A 12687-nucleotide genomic window follows, 5' to 3' on the forward strand; every position below is an offset into this window, starting at 1 on the left:
TATGACATTTTTATGTGTGCACTGATTTTGGTTTGTTTCATGCTCTTCAGAATCTGTTCTTTTAGATTGGAAGTGATACAAAACTGAACAATCCAACTTTGTTTGTGCTTTTCTCTGTCAGTGAGTAGGCAACATACTTGTAACTGGATTTAACTTGTGAATCCCAAAAGGCTAGTACAGAACCAGATGTTGTCCAAAAACACACTGAAGTCCAAAAACACTGTCATGTCCAAAAACACAAAGTTTCTATGATTTTCAAAAGATACGTTTCAACATGACATGAAGTCCAAAAACACTGTCATGTCCAAAAACACAAAGTTTCTATGATTTTCAAAAGATACGTTTCAACATGACATGAAATTGCAATTTGTACACCTTTCCCCATGATGTGCAATAAAGTTTGACATTTGGTTAGTGGAACATGCATTTTAGCATGCAGCAATTCTCTAGTTTTCAATTTCTAAGTTAGATACTTTGACTTTCAATTGGTTTAACAAAATCAACCAGGTTTAACACAGTACAAGGCATCAACACGACAGGCAACGGACAACAATTTAACATGCATATTCCCTGTAGCATGCAGTATTGTATTAGGGGCTGCATGCATTACAATCCTTCCTCCCAAGACATTGTGGATACTGCACGTTTCCCCACCATGTGCAACAATTGACACAAGTTTGATATTAGGTTAGTGAAACAACATGCATTTTGACTAAACTTTGTTAACTCTGATTGAAGTTTTCCATTTTTAAGATATTTTATATCAAAACTATTCCAAATTTGACACTGTGACAGCACAAGAGACATCAACAGGACTGACAACAGACATCAATTTAACATACATATTCCCTGTGGCATGCAGTACTGTAAATGCAGAAATGTTCGCGGTGGATTAATGTTCGCGGTTTTCGCGGTGACCACTTTACCGCAAACTTAAAACCACCGCGAATATTTTTCTATAATGGTATCATTCTGCAGTCTATGGTGTTACCGCAAACTTAAATCCACCGCGAAAAGTCCCTTTTCCCGCTATTAGGGGCTGCATGCATTACAATCCTTCCACCCAAGACATTGTGGATACTGCACGTTACCTGGCTCATCGTCTCCTGGTTGCAGCAGGTAAGAAATGGGACAGAAATCAGAAATGTTGGTGGACATACAGTAAAGACATTTGGATCAAAGATATAGACTAACTAACAAAGGCTGTACATAGTATTTGTGACAGTGCTAAAATGTATGGAACTATGTCAGAAGAACTATGGATGTTTGTTCATTTTCACAACAATTGACAGAAAATTCTTGTTGTAAAAGAATATTACTACATCATACATGTACTGTCTAGTCCTGACATAGGCATGAGATACTAAGAGGGATTCCAGTAAAAAATGTGTAAGTCTACAAATCTACGCCAATAGGGAACACGTACTGGTCCAAACCCCTCATAACATTAACACTATACAATAGTGGCGCTAAATGTATCCTGTACTATCAAGTCAAGAATACTATTTTTATAGATATTAAGATGCTCTGAAAGTAAATGACAGGTCACATGGGATATAGGGTGACACGATGACATAGTATGACATGATAGGATCAGAATCATTGTCAATCTCAAAGTCAAATCAATTTAAGTTTTTGTTTAAATTCATCAAAACATGCTTGTCTGGGGTAAGTTTCCACACACCTACAGCATGCACAATCTTTCTTTAACTTACTTCTTCAAACTTATCAAGTGCAAAAACCCAAGTATTGAGACCAAACACAGGACAACCTACTGTAAGACATGTTCTTGGGAAAGGCATCCTTGACCCTCGAGACGAGGTCCTCAAGTTCTGCCTCCTCAGAAGGAAAGCGGTGAGACGCGTCCGGCAGGTACGTCGCCTCCGGACCCAGGGGGTACGCTCCATCATCATCATCATCATCCTAGAAATTGATGATAAACATAATGATTATAAAGGAATATTAGGAGATGTGCATCATCATCATCATCATCCTAGAAGTAAAGAGATCATAAAGTTCCACCAAAAAGTAGTTACTCAAGCAACTGGATATGGTTTTGGAAACGGTCAGACGTTTCGGATAGGATCCACTATCCTTCGTCAGTGACACTGAAGTGATCTGGAAGAAACAGGTCTTTTATAACCAAAACCATATCCAGTTGCTTGAGTAACTACTTTTTGGTGTATCTTGTTACCTGGATGTCTAACCTACTTGGACAGATCATAAAGTTGATAAATATGATCATAAAGGAGTATTAGGACTAATAGGAGAAGTGCAAGCAAAGAGCCCAATTCATACTTATAAAATATAAGCAGGAGTTCTTTCATGTGTGAGTGGATCAAAACCAGTCCTGGCTAAATGGGCTAGCATCCCACAAGGAAAAAGAGAGAGGGGAGGGAAGAAAACAATTAAGGGGTAGTAGACCTTTCCAGGAACCAGAAAGCAGACACGCAGAAAAGCTAACAAGAAGCAGAAGAGGTACAGTAACTGTAAATGCAGAAATGTTCACGGTGGATTAATGTTCGCGGTTTTCATGGTGACCACTTCACCGCAAACTTAAAACCACTGCAAACATTTTTCTATTATGGTATTAGACTGCAGTCTATGGTGTTACTGCGAAATTAGAACCACCGGAAAAGTCATTTTTCCCACTATCGCGAAATTAAATCCCTGCAAACTTAAATGCATTTACAGTAACAAGAATCAGGTGGGGGATAACATGTAGCAACTTCACTCACTTGATACATGTCTTCTGATTGGTCGGCTTCCTCATCCTGGTACTCTTCCTCCTCTCCCAAAGGCTGCTGGGAGATATCTGGAGGCCGCCAGTACGGCCTTTGACCTGGGGTGGACTGATACTGAGGGGGAGGGGGGCGGATAGGGGAGGGGTACTGCTGAGGGGGGTGGGGAGGGGAATGGAAGGAGGGGGTGGGGTAGTTGTACATGGGGGGAGGGGGAAGGGATGGTAGGGAGAGAGGGGGCTGTAGTTGGTATGGAGGGGAGAGGACCTGGGGTTGGGGAGGGGGAGGGAGGGCTGCTGGACTTCTCTCCTGCATCTGGAAGGAGTAGAAATACATTAAGATTTGTTGGGGATCATATTCGAAACAGAGGTGAGCAGTTTTGTTGTTCAGAACTGCATGATTGTATGAATACAGACAGTTACTGTAGAAGCCAGTCAATTGCACTATGGATTACTGCACACTTCTGCTAATTGCACGGAATTTCAAAACCCCGTGGTGGTGTGGTGGAGCTAGATAACTTTGCTTTGTTGCACCACCCAGATAATTGCACGAAGTTTGTTAGCAAATGGGGTATGCAATTAAACGGCTTCTACTGTACAAACAACTTGCAATATCTTATCTCATGGTATAAAAACAAACAATATTGCTGATATATGACTCACCTGTACCCTGAGTCTGTACTTCTCCAGCTGTAGTTCCAGCTGTCTGTTGTGAGACTCCAACACCTCCACCTGTTGGGAGTAGCAATATGCATGGTGATGGTCAGAAAAAATGTTCTTATACTTAGTGTTAAAAAATATGAACCTGTTGGACTGCATATCCAAATAAAGAAAAATCTCTCTCTCTCTCTGAAAGAAATAGGACATAGTAAACAGGAAATTAAATGAAAGTAAATAAAATTAAATAAAAGTCACCCAAAAGTGAATTTCATGTGCCATTGATATAGAAACTATAGCTGTTGTATCTTATACAAGTTACTGGATGATCAAACTAAATATATTGGGTATTACGCAGTTTTGCAGGAAGACAAGTTCAGTTTATATACAAAGCTTTACAGTTTATATAAAAGAAAAGCTTTGTTTGACCTGATGTAATAGAAAAGGGGTACAAATTTGAGTTGAAATGTTAACCTAAGAACAGATACAAACGTGGGAAGAAGAAGGAAAAGAAGACGAGGCAGACAGAGAAAGAAATGGGATGATATTATATCATTAAAGAATGGACAGGAATCCCCCTTGCTAGCACCCAAGCACTGGCTCACGACAGGGTGAGATGGAGGGAGGTGTGCTCAGCTGCTAATCTCCAAGCAGATCCTACGGTAGCATAAGATAGTATCAAAAGCTGCCAGAGGAGTGAAGCCAGCTTAGGAGTGTTTTGCTACCATGTACACCTCTTGGCTGACTATACTCCTTGGCCAGTTTGGTACTATCTTATGCCATCGTAGGATCTGCTTGGAGATTACTCAGCTGCAAAGTGCCCCCACGACCACCCCCGGTTAAGGGACCGGTAAGCAGTAAGCGGTAAGATACAAACATCGAGAGAAAAGGTAAGAGAAACAGAAACCCCACCTGTGCCTGTAGCCTCTCCTGCTCATCCTGTATGACTGACCCCGCCTCTGAGCGCTGGGTCCTCATCTCGTTTATGTCGTCCAGAAGGTCGTCCTTCTCCGCCTCAAGGTCGTGGATGATGTCCTCCAGTTCCAGGCGCTCCTCGGGAGCGAGGTTCACCACCACCTGCTCCGGGGGGCTCGGCTGGAGGAATATAACGTTGGACACATTTTATAGCTATTGATTGTTTTATATTGTATCATAATAAATGCTTATAGTAATGAATTCTGTGTATGTCCTTCTGTATTTCTGTGGGCAAGCTGTCTAGGCAGACCCATGTAATGAGTGAAACAGTTTATAGAAGAACTTTATTGCACTACAATAATTGTACTTTCAAAAATTAACAAAAAAGATGTTTGTAAAGTCTGGCATGTAGCATCTTAATTGTGTATCTTGGACTTTTATATATTTGACTTCAAAACTATAAAATTTCCTAAAACTCCCAGAGTCTTCAAGTTCTGAGGTGACCAGCTAGTGCTTGGTAAGTATTATGTGTCTGTAAATCAAGTTGGTAGATCAGTAGTACAAAAATCTTCATTTTGTACTGATGAAGGTGACAGATGGTCGTCAAAGCGCTTACTGATTTAAAGGAAGGCTGTGTAATGAAGAAGCCTTTTTTAAAAGTATTCTGTGTGTCTTAGACCTTGCTACAGGACTAGTAATCCTTACCCTTTGCCTCTGCATGAGTTTGGGAGACGTCTGCTGAGGCCGGGACACCTTCGTCGGGGGCAACGAACTCTCCATGTCCGCTAGTCGCGTGGCCAGTCTTCCCAGCATGCCATGCATGTCAGCCTCACTCTGGGTATCGGCCCTGCAAAATTAGTAGTTACAAATTAGAATTCTAAAGTCAGAGTAGATTTTGAAGTGCTAGTTTCCTCTGTGTATAATAATAATTATTATACTTGTCGTGATACCATTCACATAGCTGGTGACATTTTAAAATCGGGCATTGATAATTTGAATAAACCTAAAAAACTCTATCCTAAATTATAAATTATAAACCACGACAGTCACTGTAAAACTAGCCCTTGATCATCACTGTAAAAAAACTGTAAAAAAGTTTCTATGTGCTTCAAACTAATCTGCCCTAAGTAGTTAATACCCTGATGATAGTGATGGAAGACAAGTGTTTTATGACTCAATCTAAAAGTCTCATAATAATATACTTACAAGCTGTCAGTGTCATCCTCCCTGTATCCATGTACAGGTAGGAAGTTGGACTTGTTTTTCTTCTTCTTGTACCTCTTGGTAACGTTGTTCCTGACTGTACGGGCAAAGGCCTTGGCGTCTTCTTTAGACGACGTCTAGTCAATGGTACAGGACACAAAATAAACTTATTAAGTAATACAACAAGTATTTTGTATGGGATCTGTATTACAAGAAAATGTTTGAAAAGATTTCAAACACGTGACTCAGGAACAAATTGGGAAATAATTCTAAAATGGGTGATGCAGACTTTTCACAAAGCGGAAAACGTAGACAAGTTACTTCAATGAGTGTACAAGACAACTGTAGCATTCTGCTATCGCTACATAGAACTTGAAAACTGTGAAGAAAGCGCAATGTTTGCAAGGTTTGACTTTCCTTAGTCACCGAATAGCTTTCATAGATCATTCAAAATCTCCATCAATAACACGATGTTTGTGATGTTTTAAAGACTTGAAAACTAACATATACCACCGCAAGAAAATGCAAGAACAACTGAGGAAGACATAAAACCATAGCAGTGTCTCTGACCTGTGTACAGTACTCCTGGATGGGATGGCTGAGTTTGTGTGACCTTGAACTCCGACCCACGAAGAAACAGTTCTGACACAGGTCGTAGTTATAGCACTTCAGGCACCGGTACCTGTAAGGGTAAGACAATGGTGTTTTATCTTTCCCAAATAAACAAGACACTAAGACTTTATATATATATGAAAAAGGGAAGGCAGTCCCCTTAGTATCTTGAATATCAAGCATATAAATGCTACATTTATCCAGCAGAGGTTTGGGTTCATTAAATGCAGTCCAATCATTGAAGTTCTCCACCTGAAACTGACTTTTACAAGAAAGATATAATCTAAAGCCATAAACAAATTAATTGAATACAAAAGAAAATTGTTAGAAAAGAGTCAGAGCCACATGGAAGCACAGTGTGAAGACTAGCCGACTGCTGCCTACCCATGTCAGGGACCCCAGCAGCAGTATAATCCAATGGATACTACTACAGCGACTATCTACTAGTCAGAGTATACAATTCATAAATGAAGCTGTTACTGTACAGTATTATTTATACAGAAGTTTGTTTATTATATACTCTAATAGCAAATGTTAAGACCATAATAACTAGAGATACAAATAAACAAATGTCCGCACCTGAACCCAAGGATAGGGCAGACTTTACAGATGTTACACTTGGCCTGATGTTTGACACTCTCTGCTGACGCCACCCTGTGTAGGGTGGGGAGCCACACCACTGTCTGGGGTTCAGCCATCAGCCACTGCAGGAAGTGGTCTTCTGTTACTCCGGTTCCTAACGTCTGGGGAAGGAGAAAAACCAATGAACTGCTTTGCTTTTCAGGGCTCGAAGTACTTTTTTCTGCATACCTGCACTGGTGCAGGTGACTTTGAAAAAAACTGCACCAGACAAATTTTACCTGCACTACTCTGTATTTTAGGAAAAATGGATCATACTAAAATTGTTGAGGAACCATTGTTATTTTTTACTTTTATACTTAATAGATGGTAACAGTCAATGCACCTAATCCACATACACCTACATTTATGTATAAAACCTAGCACATGGACCAGTGCAGGTTAGGTGCAGGTAGACATCAGAAATACCTGCACAGCTTCAATTTTACCTGCACTATTTCGAGCCCTGTTTTGAAATAATGTCTTGATATGCACACTTCTTTTGGCAAAAAAAAAACTTGCACTGAAAGGTAAAGCAGTAAAACTTCAGGGTCAGACAGAGAATTAAGCACAACACTTTTTTCATCAGCTAGAAGACCTCTTAATGCTAAGCAAAGCACATCAGGTCACCCCTACTCTTCTCAAAACAAATGTTGGGTTCATATACCAGTACTAAAAGACAACTACACAGTTGTGCAATGTGAAGAGTGACACTGACAGTGCAAACTCTGAGCTGAACTATCAACAGAATGGCTACGTAAATTATGTCACTTAAGTTACTATTTTCTGAACTACTGTAAACAGTTGTATAACTATTTTTTTGCAGAATTCAGAATTGAGGAATGGCTTTTAGTAGAGGTACAGTTAGTGAGAAAAATTCATAACTGGGAAAAGTAGACAAGACTGACAGAAAGAAGAGACACAAGAGACAGGTTACCTCCAGAGTAAACCTGGGCAGCTGGGAACAGGTAAGGAAGACATACAGTAGTACAGTATGGACAGCGTCATACAATGTGTGGACTAGTACTTAATAAGACATACAGTAGTACAGCAGTATGGACAGTCTCACACAATGTGTATACTTCATAAGTTGAATGAAAGCAATGCTGGTGTGTTACAATGAAGGGCGGTTATACCGGCTATATAGATACAGATACAGAATGCTTTTCTTATAAATTGTTAAAAAAGTTAAAACCAAAGACATATTTTACAGGATCTTACTGCTGCAGTAATAAAATCTTGTAAAAACAAACAAACAAGAACTCCAAATCTGTTTCATCGGTAAGACCGTTCCATGATTTGAATGCTCAGTGGCAGACGATTAAGAGTGTGTGTGTAAGAGTGTGTGATTGAGATAAATTTCTGTTATTCGTACGCATCCTTCCCTCTAAATAAATGATGGTAGCACTCTGCATGGCTTAACTGTCGATTGACAACACTGTCAATCATTGCGTGGCAATCGCGCCAACAGTTTGGGCATACAAAGCCAGAAAAGTTCTGTTATTACTGGAGACAATACAAAACCTTATGTTTACAACATTAATCTAAACTAGCTCAGTCCATACTTACAATTTTAAATACAAATACTAGAATAGATGTAGGGTAACATAGCATACTCACCCCTTCCAAACAGCTGGCTACACCAGCAGACACACTGCCGAAGGACGGCCTCTCATACAGCTGATCTGTCATCTGGAACAAACACATTCATCCGCAACAAACGTGAGAATCAGTGTAGGCTTTTCCCCAGGCTTCTAGATGTACAATGTATGTATCCTTATAATACCTGTATCCCTTACATCACTGTTGGTTGGATTACAAACATGATAGCTAACAGTTGTTAGGTTATGTAAACTACATTTGTATGTGCTGCACTGTTACTAAACAAACGTAACGTTAGCAAAACATTGGAAAAGAAAGTCATTTCTTGAAGAACACTTGAATTATATCTAAAAAAAAAGAATATTCATTTGGTGTTGCCGTGTTGGAGAAAATGTCCATTTTATGATGCATTTTACAAAGTTAAGTTAAAGTTGCCCTTGCATCTGTAAGCTGCTCTGGGGTGGAGCCCAAGTCCATTTTAGTGATGTGTGTCTAACTCCCAGACTATTTCTCATTAGTGCTGTGTGCTAAGCAGAGAAAGCAATTGTACCATTTTTATTTTCTTTGGTATGACTCAGCCAGAGATCAAACTCACGACCGACTGAATGCAAGGCGAACACTCTTCCCATCACCAATGCACCGGTTACCAACACAGATGAATTCTGTGGAAATATGAGGATAACTCCGTACCTGTAGCATGTCCTGCAGCAGACCTGACAGACTCTTCCTGCTCATCATGCCACTGTGGTCAGAGAACAGCTGGAACAGGTCTGGGGGAGGCAGAGATTACAGTTTAGTGTATTAACCAAGGACATTAACAAGTATACAGGGTGCAAATGTGTATATATTGTCACATCTCCAGAAACAAGTGCAATATCAGTGACATTCAGTGTATACACCCACCCTACAGCTTTTAAGAACAAGACAATGCAATGAATACATGTAGTGATCCACAATAATGTCATTCTGTCTATGACTCAGAAACAAATAAAATGTGTTGATAAGGTTGGACATACTCACATGTGTATTTTTCTGACAGTAGACCAGAACACAGGACCACCAGCCCAACCTTAACAGAAGGGACACGGATACAGCCAGTTCTGTTCCTGAAATGGCAAGTTTGGGACATTATTACAGTACTAGGGGTGGGTAACAGTACAGAAAATTCAGGCCCCTGCAGGTCTGGTTTAGGTCCAGAGGATCAGGTCCAGGTTTTGAACCTGAACAACAATAGGGTTAGTGGACATGTCCAACTCTGCTTAAATATGCCAAAAAGCAGTTACTCAACTAACTGGATATGATATGACTGACAAAATCATATCCAGTTGCTATTCTTATTACCTGTATGTCTAACCTTCATTTAACGTAAAGATCTTAAATGTTTACGAAATATTTGAATAGTCTTTACTCATTAACTGACAATAGTCACTGCCTTACGTGTCATAGACATTGAGGATCCAGTTCAGGGTCAGATCGCTGGCAAGTTCAATGTCGATGAAGTCAGGCCTATCCTTGTTGGACATGACGAAGATGTCGCTGATGATGTCATACAGGTCCATGACGTCCACGACGGAGTCCCGATGGCCGCGGAGATTATGGCGCTCGAAGACGGACACTACCGTCTTCAGGTCTACAAAGTGCACTGTAAAAAAGAGGAAAATGTTTGTAACATATTTGAGAGATAAAATTCATCTTTTCCTCACAGCTACAGAAATGACAATGTGTGTGGTATCAAGGGTAGGCTCATAAGATAAACATTCACAGGGCTCGAAATACTGGGTGCATGTGCACCCAGGTGCACCCAAAATTGGAGCTGTGCACCCAATTATTTTCTGTGGGTGCACAGGGTGCACCCAAATATTTTCTTAGGTTTATGTATGTAAAGATATCAAAGTGTACTAGTATACATCATATTCTTGACATCTAAGGGTTAGAAAGAATATAAAAATATCTGTCATAGTACTTATTTAGGAATTTGATAGCATGTAACTATGTTTTGTTATTAGGTTTTTCTGACATTCTACTTAAGTTTAAGTGGTGCACCCAAAAATTTTTTGGTGCACCCAATTTTTTAAGCTGGGTGCACCAGTGCACCTAATCCCAGAAATGAATTTTGAGTCCTGATTCAACATTTTTTCACTGCAAAATACAATGATCTTTCTACATTTCTAGTGCTTTTCTGGATATAGTTATACAAAATGTACTTTTCTTTGCTGAAACCTTGTACCAATGTATGCCCATTTTATTTCTGACAATACAGCCTGGCATATACTAGTTGAAATACAATGTACTAAAACTATGTTAGATACAAGTGCTCAAGAAGTTCTGTCTCAATATCTTTCGTGATGTTTTATTCCCTTTTTAAGGTTATAGAAAAGCCCATGGATATATGTAGATAATGGAGATTTATATACAAGAAAAGCATGAAAAGAAACATGAAACTTACAGTCACATATTTTCTGTACGGCTCGTAGTTTCATGGCCATTCTGTAGGCAGCATACTTGATGTCGTTCAGCCCATCTGGATAGAGAAAACAAACACGCAAGAAATCAACACTTTTGTTGATACAATAAACATTCTATTACCAAGTGAAAAGATTTTGACAAATACTGGTAGATCTAAATGTTAAACAGGTCTTCAAATAGCCACTTGGAGCCTGCAACTTACTAAAGAATTCCAATCAGCAATCAAAATATTCATAATCATACACAGTGAAATAATTCCTTGGTATCATGATCTCCAAACACCATAATTTGATGAACTGACACCTTTAATGTAACACACAGGAACCCTTTAGCATACACTACCATATAGTTATCATAGACCTGGTTCAGACCCCTCTTTATTCATGTCAAGGAGGTTAAAAGACTCCTTCAAGTCCTTGTCATGTGAATACGTTTGGACCTGATCATGAGCATATTTACCTCAAGGTATGATCTTGACCATGTGATTTTATAATATTGTGACTTAAGTGCATATATAGAAGTTGTTCCTATATAGCCTGAGTATCATCCGTATTCTACCGGGGCTCCTTACACTCGCTACCCCTAAATAATATTTTTTTAGGGAAGCGAGTGTACGGAGCCCCGGTAGAAATAGGATGGTACCCAGGCTAGTTCCTATATTGTGCCCTACTTTAAAAGTATTAATGTTAGATACAACATTTGTCAGCTCTGTACGTAAGACTATGAGTTGACACGTGTGCACATACCCAGCTGTTCCAGAGTCTCTGCCAGCAGTGGATGGTCCCATTGTGTCCTCTCTGTCTGGTGACTGGACAGGGATACAATCATTACATGTGTTAGCAGTGTAATATAATAGACAAATATTTAGAAATACAGTACAACTATTTACTTGCCTATATTATAGTATAGTACATTTTGTGTATATATTACTACTACTATATAGCCTCTTAGTCTAAGAAATCAGCAGCATGCTAAGACGTAGACTAGAAAACTATCTAGCAAATTCTACAACCCTGGGGCTATGGTCTTGTCAATAGTGGGAAATGTGCACCTATTGACAGGATCAACCTGTCAATAACAGAAATGTATGCACCATTTGATACTTTCATGTCAAAATACTGAGCACTGTCCAGCCTTTTGCCATTCCTGTAAGCTGTGTAAAATGCAACTTAGAGATGTAAAAACAGTACAGAAACAACAAAACATTTTTAGGTATTTTTCAACACGATCAATCACAACATATTGGTGCGGTGTAGAATTTAAAAAAAAAATACTCGTACTTGACGTAATACGGGATTCCATTGCTGGTCTCAGACCTGTCCCAGCCTTCAGTAGATCCCTCAAGATCTGTAACATGAAAAGTTTAAAAAATTCGTGTTATTTGCGCAAAACTACGTTTTTAGCTACAAAATAGTAACATGTAGCAAATTTAATACATACACGTCTTTTATACCGACATCTATATATAGTCCACATGGCAGACAAAAACACAACAGAGAGAAACACGCCTAGAATTTAAACCATCGACACGCCCAAATGTAAATAAATGTTAACGTTAGAATGTTATTGTGCTTTTACGATGACTCAAACCACCTGAATAGACCACATATTTTCCATTGTAAACTACAAAAGAAACAAAAATAAGGTTTTGAAATTAAATCTATAGATACCTTTGATTATAGGCATATTGCTGAAATGTTGAACTCGGTCCTAAGATGCAGAAATATTGAGTTATATGCTAAAATTTTCCCCTAAACTTGCAAGTCCGAAACCTCGACGCTAGGGACGCCATCTTCGCTAGGAACGCATGGACCGTATTGCGGCATGTCGCGAAGAAGAAATAAGTCAAGGTCCGAAAAGGCACTAGAGCGCCC

At 39.4% G+C, this 12687-nt stretch overlaps 1 protein-coding gene across 1 annotated transcript; it reads right to left on the reverse strand.

The window, feature by feature from the left end:
* Positions 1-1728: 1728 nt before the first annotated feature.
* Positions 1729-12648, reverse strand: LOC118431557 (dystrophin-like). Its single transcript, XM_035842798.1, has 16 exons — positions 12484-12648; positions 12094-12160; positions 11560-11621; positions 10794-10868; positions 9785-9989; positions 9368-9453; positions 9038-9117; positions 8366-8437; positions 6707-6870; positions 6086-6197; positions 5519-5652; positions 5018-5159; positions 4310-4492; positions 3404-3472; positions 2739-3056; positions 1729-1923 (listed from the first exon to the last, which is right to left on the reverse strand). The coding sequence occupies exons 1-16, from the start codon at positions 12497-12499 to the stop codon at positions 1729-1731; spliced, it is 1980 nt and encodes a 659-aa protein (XP_035698691.1). The 5' UTR covers positions 12500-12648.
* Positions 12649-12687: the final 39 nt, after the last annotated feature.

This window comes from Branchiostoma floridae, chromosome 15 (genome assembly GCF_000003815.2).
Source record: "Branchiostoma floridae strain S238N-H82 chromosome 15, Bfl_VNyyK, whole genome shotgun sequence".
Taxonomy (NCBI): domain Eukaryota; kingdom Metazoa; phylum Chordata; class Leptocardii; order Amphioxiformes; family Branchiostomatidae; genus Branchiostoma; species Branchiostoma floridae.